The following is a 22,972-nucleotide window of genomic DNA, read 5'->3' as shown; positions in this document are numbered from 1 at the left end:
ATGGTCATTAACATCCTCACACAGTAAGACCGTGCTTCCTTCTTTTGAAAACAAGAAATACATGAAAAAGTTCAAGAATTGATTCATTGGAGTTGTGCTTTACAGGATGTTTACAGCAATAAATGTATATGAGTCTAATAATAATAATAATAATGATAATAATACATTAGCAAAACTTTTAAAAGAAACCCCAAATCTCCCACAAACTTAAAACCAACCATGACATTTCTCTACTAAACAGCCTGATTTTTGTTATGTGTTGTCCATAGCAACAATTATCATGCTAACATGACAAAGGTGCTTATTATGGCAAAGATATTATCTGTTAAACACAGAGAACACAGTTCTGTTGGGACTATTGTAGCAATATATTTGCATCATGTTACAGATTGTGTGTTTCACAGTCTATCCAAAGTTCAGATCTCTGCTCCATAAAGCAACTCAGTGCAGATTTACATTGGTAATTGTATTTCAAGTAGTTCAAATATTAGTATTTTATATAAGAAGAAATCTTCATGGCAACATTGATTAATTCAAAGTTTTACTTTCTTCCTGTAGTGTCCCTTTAATTTGTATACATCATACGGAGCACCTTCTTTTCATTTGCGCCTTCTTCCAGTTAAATCCTGTAAGGTTGCAGTGAGTCTTCTACTTAAAACCAAATTAAACCTCCTCTCAGCTGAACAGTCACAGCTGTATTTGAAAGTTAATCATTGGGACAAGATCAATGTTGCATGACTCATTAATGACTCCAGTCTGAGAGTATTAATGTTTCCGCACTCTCAGTTCATCTTACCTGCAGTCGGTTTCCTCCTACACACTGTTAAGCTGTTGTCTTACGCATACAGGTCGCACTTTTCTACTTGACTTTCTTGTGTATTCAATTTGTACGTTTAGAGAAGGTGCACGATGCTGATCGAGATTTTTTTTCTCAGGATTAAGTGTCCCATTAGGTGTTTTGTAGTAACATGAGTGCAATGACATTATTTCAATTGAACAACCAGCCTTGCAGATGGTCAAATCAAGCCCACTTTGGAAAGTGTGAAAATTGCTGAGAGTTGCAAGCTGCTGTTTAATGTACTTTGTACCAGAAAGCACTGTGCTGGATACAGTTAGAGTCACATCATGAGAGAGGTTGCCAGAGCTGCTAATTTACAAAGACATCACTCACAGCCTGCCATACTAGACTAAAGTAAAGCCCTACAGAAATGTTTGCATGTAGATATATATATATATTTTTTGCACTGCTGCCTTACAATAAGAAAGTCTCAGGTTTGAATCTACAGGGAGTGCAGAATTATTAGGCAAATGAGTATTTTGTCCACATCATCCTCTTCATGCATGTTGTCTTACTCCAAGCTGTATAGGCTCGAAAGCCTACTACCAATTAAGCATATTAGGTGATGTGCATCTCTGTAATGAGAAGGGGTGTGGTCTAATGACATCAACACCCTATATCAGGTGTGCATAATTATTAGGCAACGTCCTTTCCTTTGGCAAAATGGGTCAAAAGAAGGACTTGACAGGCTCATAAAAGTCAAAAATAGTGAGATATCTTGCAGAGGGATGCAGCAGTCTCAAAATTGCAAAGCTTCTGAAGCGTGATCATCGAACAATCAAGCGTTTCATTCAAAATAGTCAACAGGGTCGCAAGAAGCGTGTGGAAAAACCAAGGCGCCAAATAACTGCCCATGAACTGAGAAAAGTCAAGCGTGCAGCTGCCAAGATGCCACTTGCCACCAGTTTGGCCATATTTCAGAGCTGCAACATCACTGGAGTGCCCAAAAGCACAAGGTGTGCAATACTCAGAGACATGGCCAAGGTAAGAAAGGCTGAAAGACGACCACCACTGAACAAGACACACAAGCTGAAACGTCAAGACTGGGCCAAGAAATATCTCAAGACTGGTTTTTCTAAGGTTTTATGGACTGATGAAATGAGAGTGAGTCTTGATGGGCCAGATGGATGGGCCCGTGGCTGGATTGGTAAAGGGCAGAGAGCTCCAGTCCCACTCAGACGCCAGCAAGGTGGAGGTGGAGTACTGGTTTGGGCTGGTATCATCAAAGATGAGCTTGTGGGGCCTTTTCGGGTTGAGGATGGAGTCAAGCTCAACTCCCAGTCCTACTGCCAGTTTCTGGAAGACACCTTCTTCAAGCAGTGGTACAGGAAGAAGTCTGCATCCTTCAAGAAAAACATGATTTTCATGCAGGACAATGCTCCATCACACACGTCCAAGTACTCCACAGCGTGGCTGGCAAGAAAGGGTATAAAAGAAGAAAAACTAATGACATGGCCTCCTTGTTCACCTGATCTGAACCCCATTGAGAACCTGTGGTCCATCATCCAATGTGAGATTTACAAGGAGGGAAAACAGTACACCTCTCTGAACAGTGTCTGGGAGGCTGTGGTTGCTGCTGCACGCAATGTTGATGGTGAACAGATCAAAACACTGACAGAATCCATGTATGGCAGGCTTTTGAGTGTCCTTGCAAAGAAAGGTGGCTATATTGGTCGCTGATTTGTTTTTGTTTTGTTTTTGAATGTCAGAAATGTATATTTGTGAATGTGGAGATGTTATATTGGTGTCACTGGTAAAAATAAATAATTGAAATGGGTATATATTTGTTTTTTGTTAAGTTGCCTAATAATTATGCACAGTAATAGTCACCTGCACACAGATATCCCCCTAAAATAGCTAAAACTAAAAACTACTTCCAAAAACATTCAGCTTTGATATGAGTTTTTTGGGTTCATTGAGAACATGGTTGTTGTTCAATAATAAAATTATTCCTCAAAAATACAACTTGCCTAATAATTCTGCACTCCCTGTATAAGCCAGCCTGGATATTTTACACACTTGGGTCTACATGATGTTAAAGACGGTGGATATCCCTACTGTGGTCATTTAAGGCACACAGCTCTGGCTGTACACATATAAACACCACCACCTGCTGTGAAAGAATCCTGCTTATGAGGGGGAGCCAGTCAGAAGGAAGCTAAAACAGCTTGGTTGAGAAAGAGGATGAACGGAGGGAATACACAGCAGTAAAAGACATGGATGTGGTCTTTTATCCTGCCTCCCTCCCCTCATCCTAAACTGGACTTGGCAGATGGCTACCCTGACCTGAGCCTGGTTCTGTCAATGGTTTCTTCCCATTAAAAGGGAGTTTTCCCTTCCCACTGTCGCCAAGTGCTTGCTTATAGGCGCTCTTGTTATTGTTTGGGTTTTCACTGTATTACTGAAGTGTCTTTACCGTACAATTTAAAGCACCTGGAGGCAACTGTTGTTGTGATTTGGGGCAAAATAAGTAAAACTGAATTTAATGTAATTTTTGTTGAAGGCTGTGAGGCAACCTTCACCTACTCTTCATTAAGAACCCGTATCTGTTTTGTCTGGTTAAGAACAAACCCTCATTTTAGGCCCTTTAAGTGCAAACATTGTGCCAAAAGAACTGCAGAGGTAGCTTATAATTCTTTATGGCTTCATCACTAAGTGCGTCCTTTCAAATCACTCACAGTCCTTTGACCTGTTCCTATATAATGATATTGATTTCTTCAGTTTTAATCATAACACCCTTTTGTTTAAAACACACTTTTTAAAAAGCCCATTTATCTCCCATTTCATGAAAACTGATGACTCTGTTAAGCTTTTAATCATAAGTAGTTAAGCCTATTAAGCAAAGTATTTAAGCCTTGTTAAGCCTTCAGAATGATTACACTTAACCATGAAATTTAATTGGGAATAGGTAGCCTTTTTTATTTTGGGAAATTCCCATACCCTGTTCCTACTGATCAGCTACAGTGAACAACATGCAGCCTTTATTTTTTGTCCGACATTACTGGTTAGCTCACAGCAGACATCTCTTCATTAGCACATTAATTGTTCTGCTGCTATGAGAGAATCTGTCTTTATCTATCACTGGGATTGCATTGCTGGGCGTTTAGCTAAGAGTTTATGCAGTGAAAATTGAAAACTGTGATAAGAGCCAAAATCATTAGGTCTGTGGGTGTCCTCTACAGCTCATTGTGTTCATTGGCTCTTCTTTTGTCTTTCTGTCTGTCCTCCTCTCTCTCTCTGTCATTCAGTGTCTGTGTCACACACTGAGCTCTGTATCTGCTCTGTTTGTTGTGCTGTGGGTGTTCTTCCATTAAATTGCGGTTTGGCTTTGCAGTGTTTTGGCTTTACAGTGAAAAGCCACTCAGAAGGGCCCAATCCGGCCATTACTTTCCATCCCAGAACCCTCTGGCCATGAACCACTGTGCTGCATCCATCCATTAGCAGCAGACTAAGCAGGGTATTACAGATGTTCTTCTCCCTAGCACCTATGGTTCACTGAGCTCATCAGCATCTGATATTTAAGGAGCAGCTCAACACCAAGTCATCAGAGTGAGCCAGTGTAACTCAGTGTAACTCACTGAGACAGTGAATTGGCTCACTCTGAGTTACACTTATCATTACTTACTTGTGGTCCTATATCTGTGTTCCCATGTAACTGCCAAAGAAAGAGACCTTAAAACCTACCTGAAATTTATACTCCCCATTAAGGATTCTGTTTGGAGGCTCACCATCTAGCCTCACGTTCCAGCCCACTCTGCTACTCTTAATGGACTCCTTTCACGAGGACAAGCCAGTGCACCTCCTTCAAGCTCATCTATCAGATCTCTGCAACAAGCCTCCTGTGGTTTTCATTTATTCCTGTACAAAAACTTCTGTAAATAACCCAAATTAACCTTTTCCCCACCAGACTTTGGCCTTGAAAGAGGCATTTCCAGGCCAGGTGACACATATAATCTTTCAGCAAATTCTGGATCGACCCCTGGTTCCCTCTTAGTTTGGGCACGCCTCGAAGAGATCCTCATTTTATGCCCCAACTGGCCCCTTTCAACATGAAGAAAAAGCAGCTCCGAGCTCTGTCTGCAAGTCTGAGCTCCCCAGAGCTAAGCATAGCCAGCCTAAAGAAGGAATATATATATATATCCCCCCCCCCCCAGCCTTCTTACTGTGAAGTTCTGGAAAAGTTCTAACAACCTGAAATACGTGCAAACTGAACTAAACATGCCATAGTTTTAAGGCTGCTTGCAGAACAAAGTGTGCACTGAAAGACCAGATAAGAATATCGCTGTAAAACAAAATAGCTAAAAACTATGATTTTGGCTCAATTTACTTGTTTCATAATCACTGAAAGTCAAATTTGCAAACCCACACCAAACTCTATTTTGTCATATGAATCCAATGTGAAGACTCTTTTTAAATTGTGCATAATGGGGTGTATTTAAAATCTACTATTTGCTGGACAAACGTAATCTATTTTGCTTGACATAGTTTGCCCAACTCCACTGTTGCTGGCCACAGACTCACTGCGGAGCCCAAAGCTCATTACAATGAGCAACTCCTTTCACGTCATCACAATATAATCTTACCACCCATTTTTGGTCAATAGTAATGGCCAACTATAGAAACTGCAAAATTTGAAGTAATGAAATGTCATTGTGTCATTTCCAGCGGTCTTAAAAAAGAACATTTGTCCAAATTTGGATAATATAGATAGACAGTCACGATTTTTCCTCAAACCCTAAAATCACTACTTTGCAAGTGTTCACTCTCATTCTAATTTTACTGTGAAACCAACTGCGCACTCACCTTTTATTGTTTGTCACATTGAAAGCTGTAATTGGAAACATTTTCGTTATTGTAGGCCGCAACATGTCATCTCAACGAGGCAGGATTATTGTCCAAAGACATTTTGCAGCCGTGCTGGTGATTTATGTCTGACCGGGCTGACTTCTACAACCAGCCCCTGTCTTACACGAAGCACTTGGGAAAACCATTTCTTAGATTGTGATGAGTTAGACATGGATTTAATTTTTAATAAATCCAAGACTCGTGCAATTTTCTTACACTTTCTACAGAATACACCAGATTACACTCTAGATTTTTCAGTTATGAAACTGCTCTTTATTCCTTTGTATCTAGTCTGCATTTTTTCACTCCAGAAAGCCACTTGCCTAGTTTCTTGGTAAAACAAACAACATCCAAAACAGGACCAAACCACTAGTAGCTGCTGTTTTTTGGATTACTAAGTTTTGCCCTTGATGTTGGGTGATTGGGCCAGGTTTGCAGAAGCATTTGGTCAATCCAAAAGCTGGATGGTGTCAAAGACCTGGGTCTGAGGGACCCAGGGTTCACGAGAAGTCTTTGGACTTGTTTATATTTTTGATGGCATGTGTGTGTGTGTATTGTGCTGCTGTCCCTGTTTTCCTGCGTGTGTGTGTGTGTGCGTGCGGGTGTATCTGGTAGGCTGGTTTACAGGCACCACCATCAGGCCTGGTGAGTGTGCCCTGCCAGGTGTTAAGGTTCAAAATATTGGGGATGGAGACAAGAGGAAAAACCACAATAACAACACTGGTCCGGCCGGGTCAAGTCAAACGATGATTTTAATGATCACACACGTGGGAGATGGACACTGTATGCAGACAACCTCAGATCTCAAAATGGTGGAGCATTGCTCAAACTCTTATAGCCTCTGGTGCCCCCACCTTATCATAAAAGCCTAAACATTCACATGCTTTTCTCTTACACGGCGCCTAAGCTACGACCTTGGCTCCCTGTTTATCTGCTCCTGCTGAGTTGGGGCAGAAAACTCCAGCATGCTCTGTTCTCTTCTAATCAGACAAATAAGGCGATGACTTTCTGCAAACAGTATTTCTTATAACATCATAAAACAATATCATTCATCCACAATAAATCAGCAGTCTAATGTAATGCAAATCAGCTTAACGAATGCAATAGTTATCAGCTTCTTCTAATTCAGGAGAATAATGCAAACTAAAACTACATAATAATTCACAATCTTTAGTTAGGGGTATAACATGGCATAAAATAATATTATAATCTAACACAGGCCAGGTGGCTGGCCACACCCAACGATGACACACACCTGTAGCTGATCAGCCTCTCCGGGGAGCTACTTAGCAGTGCGGCTGAGCTCTCTTCGACGGTGGATCGTTGTGTGACTACCCGTCAGTGTTCTCAGCAAATTCAGTGAGTGTTAGTCTGTCGCTATTTAGGTGTATGTTAACGGCTGCCTCTGTGGATTTTCCAGCAGGAGTGCAAGAATAAGAGGGCAGTGAGCGCGAAGACACGGAGTACCTTCAGAGTTATTTACTTATGACTGCTGTTAACATCCATTTTAACAGCATGAACAACCATTTATATAGTAACTGCCTTGTGAAGCTTAACAATAAAAAACTGGCAACAAATAAAAAATACTTTCAGAAATGTTAAATATTAAATCATTAAGACAACATAAACCTCTAGCCCCATGGTAGCTGGGGCTAGAGGCCCCTCCAAATGACCCTGACAAGGATAAGCAGAAGAGAATGGATGGATGGGTGGGTTGGGTGTCCAACCCAAAAATAAATGAAGACATGAGTTGTATACCACACCAGCAGCTTACCCTGGCCAGCCCTGTAGAAATAGTCTGCCTCTACCAGTAGCACCCACTGAAAAGTGGGGCCACACCAACCCAATCTTTACCAAACACTTTACTGGTCATACTCCGTGCCACTTCTGCCCCCCCCCAATTAAATGCAATGGATGATGGATATTTCAGACTAATTGGACAAGTGACGGTAGTGAGCAATCCAAAGGTACAGTAGCAGGAATATTTGGAGCAGTTGAGAGGTGCAAATGGACAAGTTGACTCCGAAAGCAACCATTCAAAACGCTTTATTTACAGGTGTTTGGAATTTAACGATGCTGGAAATAGCAGCAGGAAATTGTGCAGGTAAGAGACTTAGACTCAGTGAGAGGTAAGTGTTTCAAAGTCAATATTCATTTCAGAATGAAGTGGAGCCAGTTGTCTTGGTCAGCAGACACTGACTGGCTGGAAGAGTCCAGGGAGGAGGGGGGCAGAGACGTACGTTACAGGTAAGTATTCCTTAGGTAGCTGGTAGCCAGCTTGTGATCACAGGTTGAAGTAAAAATGAGCTCTGAGCATGAGGGAGCCAATTACCACCATCGAAATGACAACAATCTGGAGAATGAAGGCACAAGCCAGTCTTTAAATGCTTCTCACTGATGAGATGATGAGAGACGGAAGTGACGGCTGAACCCTGGGAAACAGAGCAGGTGGGCCCAGCCGGAACAGCCATCCCATAACTCCACCTGAGACCAGAGAGAGAAAGAAAGTAAAGTAAAACACAAAAACCTGCACGTTGCCCGGGCCACCACACATAAAGGGCAGAACAGGCATGAGTTTTTAAGTTTTATGGGCAGAGATGCAAGCCCGCACATTCCTGTGGTGATCTGGAACAACAAGATTTAACAGTATTTACTAAATGAGTCTGTGACAAGTGCCAGAACAGTTTATCCCTGTTACCAGTATCACTGTGACTGTTTTGATTATTAGTAACTTGTTTAATCTGTCAAAAACTGTGAAATACTCTCTGGTTTGACTTTCTCACATATTTGATTGTTGCCTTTTTCTGTTTTCTATCAACTTTTGTTGTCGTTGTTGTTGTTGTTGTTGTTTTTAAGCTGCTGTCTAAAGAAAAAACAATTAAGGACGATTACTTTGTAAAATTGCTGTTAGAAATAATTTTCTGATTAATCTCTAATAGGGAGACAGTTGTAGACACAATATGAAGTAATTTTTCCATGGAAACAAACCATTAATATTCCAACAAGCTTATTTGGAGGAAGAAGATTGACTCTGGGAAGCGAGTCATTAAATGATAAACCTCCTCCTGTGAAACTATGCGCATCGTCTGAAATGCTTTTGTTTTTATCTCAGCTCCCTGGGTTGCCGCCTGCTGACAGTTCTGCTGCATCACTTTCAAAAAGCAGAGTGCTGACTTCATCTGTGATTTCAATCGGCTCTGCCTTAACCTCATTTGCTCCTTTAATGGTCAGTGCATTCTCTGTCTTATTGATTCATTTCCAAAGACCATTTTTAGTTTCCGAGTTAGTTTCATTTTCCAAGTCTGTTGGTCCATTTTAAACCTCACTAATTACTTTGACATTAGTAATTTTGTCACCCAGCACACCCAGGATCATAATTTCAAATTAAAATGTCACAATGGTTCTTTTTCTGAGAGCAGTCAGCCTTACCACCGCTTCAGTTACTGGTTAATAAAGTGGAATGAATATCTGCACTGGCTTCAGTTTTAAAGGAAGACTCAGCTCTGAAGCTCTGCCAAAACTGCACACCGCCATTTGTCAACACAATGGCCTTGGAGCACAGGGTTTCATTTTGCAGTTGATATCGTCACAGTTTTGCTCTTGTGATCGATCACTCTGGGAGCCGAGCTCAAGTCCACTTTACTCCTTTTGGCTATAGCTTGAGGCTTCATGGATCAAGGATTGCTAGTTAAACTCCAGAGAGAGACCTGCAGACAAAGATCAATTCCTATTCAGAAAAGGTGGATTACAGGGGAAAAAAAATCAGAGACAGATACACTGAGTTGATGCTGTGTGGTGTTTTCCTTTTGCAAAGTGAGATTTAAGATACAAAAAAAGACCTTTAAAGTGTTTTATGTCAGTACAGTGAAACTTTTAGGTTAGAGCTGACAAGACCAGTAATAAAAAGTTGAAACTGAAACTTTTTATTGTGACAAAAATATATTTTCTCTCCTTTGTCATGTCATAAGATGACTCTGAGACCCACAAATTATTTCATATGTTAATCTGGTTCCTGAAATCACTGAATAAACATCATAATAAATGGTGATTTGATAACAAAGCATTGCACTAAGTGGCTTTGATTACCCAGACCTAGTAATACCAACACAGGCCCTGATCAGACTGTATTAATAGATCCCAAGTCTGAAAAGTCAAGCCACTGTAGAAGTGCTTGTATTTATTGGCCAATAGGGGGCAGTCCCTGTGGTTACAAGAAGAACTGCTGAATCTGTCACTGGTTGAAGTATTGCAACAAAAACCTCGTAGGCATTGCTTTTGTTGCTAGCAGATTTCCACGGTTTCCTGTAGTTTTTCATATTTTTCTACAAATATTCTCTAACTACTAACCCAGCAGTAGTAAAACTTGAAAAATCAGAAATAAAAGTAAGTAAGTAAAAGTTGTGTATTTTGACTTTGAAAGTGGCCCGTGTGAGTGGGGCCTTATTCATTTAACCCCACATTATCACACATCAAAGATCACACATACATTTATGTGTTTAGTGGTCATGTGTTTGAAATCCTTCGTTGAATGATTAGACTGAGGTGTGGTGACCCAGGGTGAGATCTAAAACCTGCAGGAACCTCTCGAGGACTAACCTTCCCTACCCCTGCCCTAGTTTGTTAGCCCTAAAGCCTTAAAATGGTAAATTACACACAAAAAAAATCTTATAGTACGGTAGTTATAAAGACTGTTTTTGCACTCGGCAAAATAATAGTAATAGTAATACATTTATTATTTCAAGCAGATATGAAGCTCCACGCCAGATCATGTGTAGTCGTGTGTGTGCTTCACCTGTACAGCAGCTTGCTAACCAAACAAACTGGTGTGAGCTGATAACTTTGCACTGCGCTGTTTTAATCATATGTGGTAATTTCTAGCTGTTTCTGTCTTTATTTATTTATTTTTCACAGCCCAAGGTTTCACCATTATGCAAGACAGATACATGTAAAAGATCAGACTCTTGTATAGAGCCACTTTTCATATAATACCATATGCATCAGGGCACAGAGCTGCACAAATAAATAAAACCAATTTTTTTCTAAACCAGTTTTCCACGTTAAAAAAATAAATAAACAAATATATATATATATATATATATATATATATATATATATATATATATATATATATATATATATATATATATATATATATATATATATTTCCAATCAGACATTCACGTGTTTGTCGGCACTTTGTTCTTGGTTCCTCTTGTGCCACCCCATTTATAAAATCCTTCAAACGACCCTGAGTAAAGAGCAGTTTATTGTTGTGTCTAATTAAAGATCCATTTACTAACTTATTGGCGTCAGTTGTGACACGAGTGCTTGTTGCTAATTCCCACCTACTAATTGGCTGCATGAGGTTGCGTCATTTCCTGACAGGGGACGGTCAGAAGCGAGAGATCCGCCAGTCTTTGCTCAGTCGCTGTAGTAACGTTTGGGAAGTGGACTCTGAGCTGCAGGTCACCGTCGCACTTCAAGCAAACGGATAATAAAAGCAAAAACCAACAAAGCTCTCTTGTTCCGTGCGGATGTGCATAGATAGATATTTTTTGCGAGCTTGAAGTCGTTTGGAAGTAAAACGGTGACCACAGCGGGATATTGAACTCCTCGAGACGCGGGGCAGGAGCCCAAAAATAAGTTTTCATCCTTTTCTGTTTTCTTCATCGAAGGAATTGTTATTCCTTTTTGCCGAATTTGTTGGACTGAATGCGTGTAATTTTCAGTTCCGGTGTTTATTCTGAACTGGAGTGGGGCTGTTGACGGCGAGGCGGACACCAGAGAAGCGGCAGCTCGGTAGCCACCTGACCTCCTGGAAAATAAGACGGCAGCTGATGACACGCAGGCTGAGAGCTTTACGTGGCACATTAGTAAGCTCACTGACGGAGTGGGACGAGTTTTCTACGCGGCTGTTGCATTCCCAGCCGTGACGCACCGTTTGCGCGTGAAGTTTGCGGAATACTGTTAGCGATATCTAATCAATATTAGCGAGATAATTTGGGTGAACGCTGACATTGAGTTGGGCATAATTCTCTGAACTTCTTTCGTGTCTGCGAGAATAACAGCCTGAAGTGGTTCATCTGTCGGTACCGGAGACCATGGGTATAACCGCGCTGCAAGTGCTCCAGTGGTCGTGATGCCAAGCGCCGGTCTGATCCCGCGCGTCCATCCCGTTATGTGCGCTCTCTAACCCCGCAGAAGTGTGGTGCCGTGTCCCGGTCACACCGCCAGGATGAGCAGCACCGACCTGGAGCGCATGTCGCTCAGCTCTTCGGTAAACTCTGTGGCGTCCAGCGCACGGACGCTGTCAGCTAACGTGAGGAAGCTGCACAACGCGCTCAATCTCCTGCTCAACGATTTCGAAAGGGAGCAGTTCATCCACTGCCTGAATGTCTACCACTCCAAACGCAACGTGTACGACCTGGTGCAGACCCTCAATGTCATCCTCAACGCTCCCAGCAAACGGCAACTTCTGCCCATGCTTCGGCTGGTGATCCCCCGCTCCGATCAGCTCCTTTTCGAGCAGTACACCTCGGAGGGCCTTTACTTAAAGTCGGATTTAGTTGCAAGCAACGGACACGCCGAGCCGTCCCCGGGCGAATTCCTCAGCGCTAGCCCGACGCCCCCGGGGCATTTCTCTCCAAACAACCCCCCCGAGTTTCAAGTGGCGCTGCGGGGCTCTCCGGACAGCTTCAGCACCAGTAGCGACGGGACAGCTCCCCTGGTACCTCTTCTCGGGAGGAACTTTATCCACGAGCCGCCCGGTGAGCTGCGCCAGGTCACCATGAAGCGGCACAAGAGCAACGAGGGCCTGGGCTTCAGTATTCGCGGCGGTTCGGAGCACGGAGTCGGGATCTACGTGTCCCTGGTGGAGCCCGGGAGCTTGGCGGAGAAAGAGGGTCTCCGGGTCGGTGACCAGATCATGAAAGTCAACGACAAAGTCTTCGATAAAGTCACCCATGCTGAAGCAGTGAAGGTAAGCGTTGCATTTTTCTTATTTTTCTTACACAGCCGAAGCAAAATTCTCTTTATAATAAACAATAGATGTGTTGTTAATATATGTTAGATCCCAGCAACATTGAACTGGCACGAACTCCTGGGAACTACTTCTGCTCTAGACCTCGCTATCCCGTGTATGATTATCCCCCGTCTCGTATTAATTACGTGTTTGGCCTCTGTGTCTGAAATTGACCTCTTGGCACTAACAAGCTCCGATGTGTTCAGGGGAATTAATTTTGTCCACTGAAAGCAGCTTTGTAATATCACTACGCATGTGCTGTAGCAACACTGGAGTGTCAGCTTTAAACTACTACTTCTAGGAAGCTCGTATGTAACCAGACACCTTCAAAGCAGCTGGTAATCATAGAAGTGTGTGTGTGTGTGTGTGTGTGTGTGTGTGTGTGTGTGTGTGTGTGTGTGTGTGTGTGTGTGTGTGTGTGTGTGTGTGTGTGTGTGTAATGAGGTCATTAATTTAACGCTATAACTTAGAATAAAGATGACTTTATCCCCGAGCACTACTGTTAATGACATTGAGCGCAAAGGACACCTATTAGTAAATGAGGTGATAAAAGAGCATGTGCGAATAAGTGTGCAGGGCAGATTGATTTAGGAGGAATTCTATTGAGGACTTGGTTTTATGAGCCTTGTGAACTGTCCATGGTGCTGAAGAGTCCTCTTAACTCCTTTACCTCTTCATCCTGACTTTTCCCCTTTGGCTCAGTTCTTACCCCCATAGGGATTTTTGTTGTGATTGCACTCATTGACACCAAGGTTGTACTCACAGCTCAAGCAATCACAGTTCAAAAGCGCAAGTCAGTTTTAGCAGGGTTGTAAAGTTGCATCTCACTTTAATTGTTTTATGTTGTTAAGAGATTCAGAAACTCACTTTCTTAATGCATAATTACACTGAATATGTAAATATACACTCACCAGCTATTTTTAGTATGCTTGTACCAAATTGGACCTTCTTTTTCCTTTAGAACTAAGAACCCTCCTCAGAGATGTGGTTCCATATTGACATGGATAGCATTAAACAGTTGCTGCAGATTTATCAGCTGCACACCCTCCATGCTAATCTCCCATTCCACCACTTTCCAAAGGTGCCCTGTTGGGTTGGGATCTGTGACTGTGGAGGCCATTTGAGTACAGTAAAGTTATTGTAATGTTCCCAGTTTGAGCTGATTTGAGCTTTGTGACATGGTGCATTGTCCTGATGGAAACAGCCATCAGAAAATGGGTACACTGTGGTCATAAAGGGATGGACATGGTCAGCAATAATAGTCAGGTAGGCTGTGGAGTTCAGTACTGGGGCATTTTGCTGGTGTGTCGTAATCATTATGTGTTGTTGGTCTGGTGTCTCATGGAAAAGAGATTTCATTTCAGAGAAACCTCTTGTCAGAGTTTAGAATATCGGTTTATGGAGCCGGCACATGGAAAAGGGAGCTCGTCAAACACTTTTAGTGTCCATAAGATTTATTTTTCTGACACAGGTTGGAAGTATTAGTTAACAAGATTTAGTTAGTTACAATGGCAATTAAAGATAATGAGAAATGTTCACTTGGTATCCTATGACATAAAATGCGGATGAATGAAATGTGTTCACTCTTTCTACATTGCCATGTGCTGTCTTTGGCCCGTGGGCCACACGTTGAGAACCATGGTTTCAGCACATGGATCTTTTGCACTCAAAGGGTAGAAAGTTCTCTGTTAAAGTCGACGAGCTAAAGAAAAGTAGCGACCAAAAGTGCCAGGTATCTGTAAGCTGCTTTTTAAAATGGTGGTTATCTGTAGTTGAAAGGTCACTGTTATGTTCCCTCCAGCAACCATGGATTATAGCTCAGATTGAGTCCTTTCTAACCTTCACTGGTCTTCAAAAAGTCATCCAGGCTCTGTCTGGTCTCGTCTGGGTTTTTGTAATTCACTTTATTCAGGGCTCAGCCACATGGCAATCCCCCATCTGCGTTTAATCCAAAAAACTGCACCTTTAGGCTTTTGGTTAATGCTTAGACATGAGAACATTTTATGCCTCTTTTCCTTCCCCATGGTTGCTTTAGGGCAAGTTTTGGGCTTTACGGGGTCAAGGTCCCTGACACATAATATTTAACCTCCTTTTGTTTATGGGCCCTCTGTTATCGCCTCTTCATTCCTGGTGTATTCTGTATCGTTTCTTATTGTAGCTTTGTTCATTTGATCTGCCCATAAGGGAGACACATAGGACATATACTTTCATAACCTTTTAGTGCGTTGAAGTGAAGCATTCATTGTCCTATTTTTGTCTTAATAATACATTCTCTTAAATCTGCTGACTACAGTCTTTCACAAAACTGCAGGAGACTGTGACTGTGCCTCATTTATGCATTGGCTGGAATACTAATGGCATGTCTTAGTTTTTTTTATTTTTTTTTATTTCTCAATCATTTCAAGTTGTCTCTTATCTGTGGAAAAAATGCCGTTCATCATTGCTATTGTAAATAAAGAAGTGGAGCATTCTCATCCCTTAATTCCCGTCATCAGAATTCAGCTGCTCCATATTGATGATAGCATGTCTATACCTGTGACTGCTACTAGTTACCACTGCTGCATGCCCTAGTGCTGTTATTAGCTGCAAAGTGCAGGCATCCAGCCAGCAGGAGAGGAGCCTTGTCTAAGATAAAGTCCCCCTGGAGGTCATTAATGCTTGAGTTCAGTTATTTTTATGCCTTCTCAGTTTGGACTAAATTTTATTAAAGGCTTTTAGAACTGTAATCAATTTAACCTTTTAAACTCCAGGCCCACTTGAAAGTCCATCAATACAAACTCATGTTGTGCAACCAAACATTGTAAAATATAGTTTATATTCAGGTCAAGATGCTGGGCGACATTGTTTTTAATCTTGTGCTGCATCACTTCTTGTTTGTACACCCTAAAGCTTAATTTGTAATTTTAGGGATGCACCTTGAGGGGTGTGGGTGTGTGTGTGTGTGCGTGCGCGCGCGTGTTCTTGTTTTGATGTCATCTATCCTCCTTTTCAACAAGAGAAACAAATACATTCTCATTATCAACAGTTTTAAAGTCTTTTATCCTTCCATCACAATGTTTTTGAACATTTATTTGGCACAAAATTGATGGGAAACAAAAGATAAACATCAAACACTGCCATCGGAAAATGCCATCCTCCTAACCAATGGCAGTCATCAATAAGAGGGGAATTTTTAGATGTGGCTTCTGCTTATTTGGTGAAGTCCCAAGAGATCATGCACAGCAGGGCCCTTTTTCTGTATGATAAATAGATTCTGTGGATGACCTGGAAGCCATTTGACCTGTGTTTATGTCTGTGAGCACAGTCAGTGGCAAAGCAGATTTTTGGCCACCAATGACAAATCAATATCAGTTTAAGTGCACCCTATATTTGGAACATTGTTACCGGTTTACCTGTTGCCCGACAGCTCTTCCTGCTGAGGAAGTGAAGCAGTTACACTCTACCAAGCTCCACTGATAAAAGCAGTGATTTTACCCCTTAAAACACAGGAGTTGTTTGTCTACCACTTCTCAGTGTTATAATACATTAATTCAGAACTTAAACACACAAAGTGGATGAACAAGGAGCTGGTCCTGTTTTCTGTGAGGTAAAAATGACTGCTTTTGTCAGTTTTGTCTGGTGGTTTTAAAAGAGAATTTCTTTCTGAATGTGTTGTTTCTCCAAATCAAGAACTTTGTTGACTGTTGCCACATATCCACTTGCAGCATTAAAATAAGCTATGCAGTTTCTGGAGAAATTGCTGTGGGACTGTTGTTGTTACAGGATTTTGGTCTGTGGCTTGCTGCTAAAAATTTGGTGGTAAATAGGTTTTTATTCTCAAAATGGCGATATTTCTGAGCATCATGCTAATGTTCTAAAATGGCCTATGGGGTTTTATTTAGAAAATTTCAGTGTTAAATTATATTGATCTTCAATAAGTATTTAGAGGGTTTCATCTTTGAAAAAAGTGAGTGTCAATTAAATTCCTTTATTATTCTTATAAACTCTGGATTTTTATTTTGAATATCAGAGATATATCTGACACTGGTGGGTTTTTGTTGTTGTTTTTTTTTAACAGTTAACTGTTAAGGCCTTTATTTGAAAAATCTCCCATCGTTAGAGCACCTTGATGACATACAATAAATAGTATATAAGTAAGAGTGGAAATGATCCAACTTTTAATTTGGAAATTCTTTGTTTCTTCTTCTTTCTTTCTTTTCTTTTTTTTTTAAAAGCATATTGTTCTTCTAAGAAACAGGTGACTTTTATGTTCAAACTTGTTGATGCTATCTACTGCTGGAGCGGTGCTGTGTCTCCAGTTTATGTCATTATATTACACAAATTATATTATTTATTTAAAAAAACCAGATAAATCTCAGAACTCTGGTCTCTGCTTTGATAACTGGCTCTCTTGAGTTAGTATTTCTGTACGAGTTGAAGCCTGGTCTCAGGATTTTCTACAACAATCAAAGCTGATATGTTTGCCTGATACATCGTTGCATCTCTAAATAGTTTTCTCATTAGACTCCTTAAACAACAAACCAAAGCACATCTAATAAACTTTTCTGATGATTAACTGACTGAATCTCTGTGTTTATAGTCCTTTCAAAATCCAACAGCCACGTCTGTGAAGCTCAGTGAATCTAAGCTTCTGTCATTTGTGACAGATGAAATTTCACCACTGAATAAGCAGCTGTCTGGACGCTCTTGATGAATCCAGCTGTGACAGCAATTCATTTCAGCAGTTTTAATTTATGTTTTTAACGCCAAACCAAATGTTATTAAGGTGGAAATTGTTGCAGCCCTAAATTCTAATCTTCAAGTCCAGAAATAGTTTTCTGCCACATTTACTAAGTGGTTCGAGCTGAGCGATCTCATTAGCTCTGTTTTCAGCAGGAACAGGCAGCTGTTTTTCCACGGAAGATGCTTTGATTGTCCTCCACACCGCAAAAACATCTTTAAAACATGTTGATGTTAATCCCAAAGGCAACCTCTGGCTCTATGAACAGTTACCAAGAGCAATCCCCTCATTTGTAACCCTCCTGGTGACATCATACGAACTCATTAACTTGTAATCACTTGGGATACATCTGATAATTGCTTGTTTTTAAGTTTTGTACTGCAACTATATCCTCTTTAAGATCACATTAATGCGGTAAAGATGCCATTGCACTGAGCTCTCTGAATTAAATTCGGAGCGAAGCATAATAAATGCAAAGTGGGTTAAACATCTGCAGACTCTTCACAGCAGGCAGTCCGGTGCCGTCTGCATGTTGGCACTGCTGAGCTAGACCAACCTCCGTCACAACCCTGGATTTAGCTCAGAGCTATGAATCAATTAATAGTATAACGAGATTTCTATCTGCCTCCCACCATCTAATCGACACACTGACCATTAGCAGTCTGTGGAGCTGCTCCGGGCCACTCGGCTCCCGTTCCTCTAACTTGTGGCCAAGTGTTTGCATGTCAATGTCCCTGGCAGCAGACTATGTGTCAACCCAGTGAATTTAGACAGCGGCCAAGTTTTCATCTCTTATTGAATCCCCTCACTCTCTGGTCCCTTTGCAGGATGGTGATAAAAAAGCAACTGTTCCAAACACAGGAGAGGCACACAGTATTTCTTCAGCTCACTGTAGGCTGAGGGAGACGGGTAAACATATCGAAAAGCAAACTCATCTCTTATCTTTTGTGTTCTTTGCTGGCTCTCTGTTTGTTCTTTGTGCTGCTACATCACCGCTCCTCTTTTGTTTCTTCCTCAAATCCTCCTCAGACTTGAAACCAATTAAATTAACAAAATCAGAGAGCCTGTGGCTAATGGTGAGACAAGACTTGCCTGCCTTGTTAACGTCTCTGGCCAGGAAAGCAAAATGGATGTCCTTATCCCTATCCTGTCACATCTTCTGACTACCTGGCACGCGGCAGAGACGATGATTAATGAAAAGCTAGTGCTGGGTAGATGCATACTTGGTTGCCAACCCTGGCATTGACTCTGGAGACTGAGGCCAAGGCAGGCTTTTAGGAAGAGGAGCGAGTCGGAAAGAAATTCAGCTGTAAGTTCTTGACACGGGAAATGGGAAACGGCAATCTACTGCTTTCAGAGGCCATCTCCGAACACGGGTTTGCTAAAGTGTAGTGGATTAAGCCTGTGGAGAACTATACAGGAGGGAAAGGACGGTGTGAATGAGTAATGTGCTGATGATAAAATTAGACGCAGAGGCTTATTTAAAGCCAAGCCTGTTGTTGTGGCAGGATTATTGATGCTATTTGTGGGTCTGAGATGGCAGTAAAGGAAAGAACATGCAACAATCTGGATAAGCAAATGAGCAATAGATTTACTTCAGTGAAAATCAAGACTTCCACATATTTGCTAATGAATTAAACAGAGTTGCACAGAATGATCTTTAATGATGGGTTTTAACTGCATGACACGTTTGCTAAGAAACAGCTTTTGGCTCATCGAAAAGAGATGGACCGAAATGATCATTTGTAGCTGTGTTTATTGTTATTAGTAAATATGTATATATCTGCTTAGGTTTCTAACAAGTACAAATCATTCTTTAGCTGGTAGTTGCTCTGCTTTCTTCACCATCTGAAAAAAATGACACTGACTCACAGACCATCTGATTCGGTGCGCACGTTTAAACACAGGATCCAAAAAGGCCACTCCATTGATTTATTGGCTGCCATTAACAACAGTTAGGTGGATGAATGGTTGGATGATTATTTTTTTTCTATACCTGAAATGAAATGGAAAACAAAAAGTAAATACAATTATAGACTAAATTAAAATGGCAGTGGTAACATTTTTTTTTTTTTTTTTTTTTAATGATTTGAATCAACCAGTCCACATGTTCAGGTTCAGTCATTAATGCATCCATCATGCAGGTCTTTTAATTGCCTTTAGGGTAATAAACACTACAACTGAATGTAAGTAAAGTTTATTATCTGGAACAGACTGGGAAGTTTTCAAGGGCGTACCCTCTCTCTGGCTCTGTGACAACTGGGGGAGCAGCCCACCTACCAGCAGCATTGAACTGGATAATTAATGAATGGGCCATGGCCCCCTGGTGGGGTGTGAAGGTACTGGAACCTGAACTCATCTTGTATCTTATCAATAGAGGGAACTGAAAAAAGAGCAGTAGCTGTCAATGAAAGATGTTACAGGAGAATTAGCAAAGTTCTGTACATAAAATCTAAAAGCAAATAAAATTAATGAGTTAAAAACCTAAAAATTGCTCAAATGAAGTAGAACAGCCTAATAAAAATAAAGTACAATGAAAAGTCAAAATAAGATTGAAATGATAAAAAAGAAGGTAGGGGCGATCGTGGCTCAAGAGTTGGGAATTCGCCTTGTAATCGGAGGGTTGCCAGTTTGAGCCCCGGCTCCGACAGTCTCGGTCGTTGTGTCCTTGGGCAAGACACTTCACCCGTTGCCTACTGGTGGTGGTCAAAGGGCCCGGTGGCGCCAGTGTCCGGCAGCCTCGCCTCTGTCAGTGCGCCCCAGGGTGGCTGTGGCTACAATGTAGCTTGCCATCACCAGTGTGTGAATGTGTGTGTGAATGGGTGGATGACTGGATGTGTAAAGCGCTTTGGGGTCCTTAGGGACTAGTAAAGTGCTATATAAATACAGGCCATTTACCATTTACAATTTAATAAAAAAGAAGCTCAATAAATAAAATAATTGAATAAAGCTGTGTGTGTGTGTGTGTGTGTGTGTGTGTGTGTGTGTGTGTGTGTGTGTGTGTGTGTGTAGACAGGAATTAATTACAATTCAAATTAAAGAACTAATAAAAGAGGAAAAAAATATGACCAATAATACAAAAACATTACACAAAAGTACAGTGCATTCTTACAAATGAGAAATGACTTGACTGAATAAAAGCTGCAGCTCTCTGAGGGTTTGTTCCAGATCTGGAGAGGGAGCATAGAGATAGAAATTAGAGCCGTTTCAAAGGACCGGAGGGCACTGGATGGTTTATAACATAGCAGCCGGTCAGAAATGTTTTTTAACCGTTTCTTTCTTTTTTTTGCCTCGTAGTTTGACAATCAGGAGCCTGCATGAAGATCTGAGAACTGCCGCATTATGAGCCATTTTCACAGTCTCAGCGAGCACTCGAGAAGCGACGTTCTGAATTAGCTGCAGCTGTCTGATCATCTCTTTAAAGAAGCCTGTAAATGCTCATTACAATAGTCAAGTTGACTTAAGATGGACAAGCTTTTTGAAGTCATGCTGAGACACAAGTAATTTAATCCTTAACAATTCAAGGACTGAAGGCTGACTGCAAAGTGGAGACTAGACATTCAAACAATCATGAAACATCTGTACGCAGTAAATTAAAAATCAATAAATAAATGCTTCGCCAGAGGTTGTTTGGTTTCCCCGATGTATAAAACCTGGCAAGCCTCCTGGCACTTAACAGCATACACTATGTTACTCTTCGTGCCGGACAACTGGATCCTTGGGGTGGACAAATTTTTGGCAGAGCTTGTTTTTGGGATGTGAATGCCAAAGCAGGGCACTTAACTTGTAACTGAACACTATGACATACATATAATACTTATATATTAGTCTGGATATGACAATAAATATTCATCTTTTTTTTCCGACAAGGAGGAAATATGAGATGAAAGCGCCCACTGATGTCTTCAGCACAGAGACAGACCAGGGACTGAATCATCTGCCAAGCTGCCAAGAATCCCTGCTCAGAGTTTCACTACGAGGGCGGAAAAAAAGCAGAAAAATGATAAGAGAGAAAATAATCCTGACCCAGCCTGACAGGAAAAAAGTGGGAGTATGTGACGGATAGACCAGTTGTGCACGTGTTCCCAACAACGACACAGCGAAAAGAGTTTGTTTAAAAAGTCTTTCACCACCACTGTTTGCAGTTCAGAACTCTGAACGTAGGTTGTTAAGCTGGTTAAGAGCTGTCTGGAATAAACAAGTTTGAGTGCCTTTAGGCTTGGCCTCTGGCCTTGTGTTTACATACTTGTGTTCCTTCATTTCGAATCACACTGACAGCAGATTTGCCTACTGCATCGGCAGAGTTCAGAGTGCATCTTGATGCCTTAAGGCATCCTAAAGGTCCACATTTGTGCTGTTTACTAAAGAGCAGAGGCCACAAATGTTGAGCTCACAGCTAAGGAAAGAAAAATTCCTCCTCTTTCCTTATTCCCAGCTGAACTGCAGCTAACATAGTCATGAGCAAGATAATTAACATCTAAAGGATTAAGTGACCCAGAGTTAAAGAATTCATTGCTGTATGTTGCTGAAAATGATTAATGAAAATGATGAAAGCATGCATACCTAACGAGCCTTTCAGGATGCACAAAACTCTAAAACCAAACCAGTTTACAAGTTGTTTTTGGCCTTTTTCTGCATACATGTTTCCATTATTACAGACTTTAAAAGTCTATTGCCTTACATAAGCACTTCGCTGGGCCGTTGGACAGCATTTTCTTTCACAAGAGGCTCATTTACTGGTGAAAATGCACACTCCTACAAGTAATTCATATTTACAATATACAACTCTGTGTACTTGATATGATTTGTATGAAAGGTGCACTATTAAATGGTCTGTATGAATGCAGTAGCCTGTAGACAATGCCACATCTGTTTCATGTCTTACTGAACTTTTCATGGTGAAGCGAGGGGAACTTTAGCTGTAAAGATTTTTCTGGTTATGTAAGTAATCATTTAAAAAGAAAACTTGACCCATAACGCTTTAGCCAGAGCTTTTATTATTTTTAGATTGTTATTAACACTGGCAATATTCATGAGAATTGATTTTTTTTTTTTTTTCTCTGCTGCAAAGACAACTAAAAAAAAAACATTGGCAAGAAAGTAAAGCTAAGTCTTTTTCAGTATGAATTAGTTACTGGGACAGGAGAAGTGAGAAACGTTTGCATTTCATTTATCTCAAAGTTTTTCCAGTAAGAGTACAGTGTATGAGCCATTTATATTCCTTAAATACTACATGCACAAGTGAAGTTTGAGATTTTGGGGGCTATTTTCGGCTTCCATGACACAAAAATGGCCAAAATAATTTGGGCAAATTGGTCCACCTTAACTGAGATAATGCATCACTTGCATATTTATAGAGTGATTTTCACAAACTGTTAATACAAAACATACGTTTTATAAGTAAACAACTGTGAAAGTTTCATGGTGATATCTGTTAATTAAGTATTTTAACCAGTGAATAAATGTTATAAATAAATAAAAATGTAGGAAAGTTTTACAATTCGTATTTTTAGAGGATGGTTTCTTAATTTTTTTTTTTTTCTCAAAA

At 40.9% G+C, this 22,972-nt stretch overlaps 1 protein-coding gene across 2 annotated transcripts in view; it reads left to right on the top strand.

The window, feature by feature from the left end:
• The first annotated feature begins 11,122 nt into the window (after positions 1-11,122).
• Positions 11,123-22,972, top strand: part of whrna (whirlin a) — a 211,375-nt gene continuing 199,525 nt past the window's right edge. For both annotated transcript variants that reach the window (XM_080866683.1, XM_080866682.1), the window contains exon 1: positions 11,123-12,662. In XM_080866683.1, the coding sequence (XP_080722809.1) occupies positions 11,919-12,662 (744 nt within the window). In that variant the 5' untranslated portion in view covers positions 11,123-11,918. The remainder of the gene's footprint in view (positions 12,663-22,972) is intronic.

Source organism: Rhamphochromis sp. 'chilingali', assembly GCF_963969265.1.
Source record: "Rhamphochromis sp. 'chilingali' genome assembly, chromosome: 2".
NCBI lineage: Eukaryota > Metazoa > Chordata > Actinopteri > Cichliformes > Cichlidae > Rhamphochromis > Rhamphochromis sp. 'chilingali'.
The sequence above is the reverse complement of the archived record's forward strand: the minus strand, read 5'-3'. Positions and strand labels throughout refer to the sequence as shown.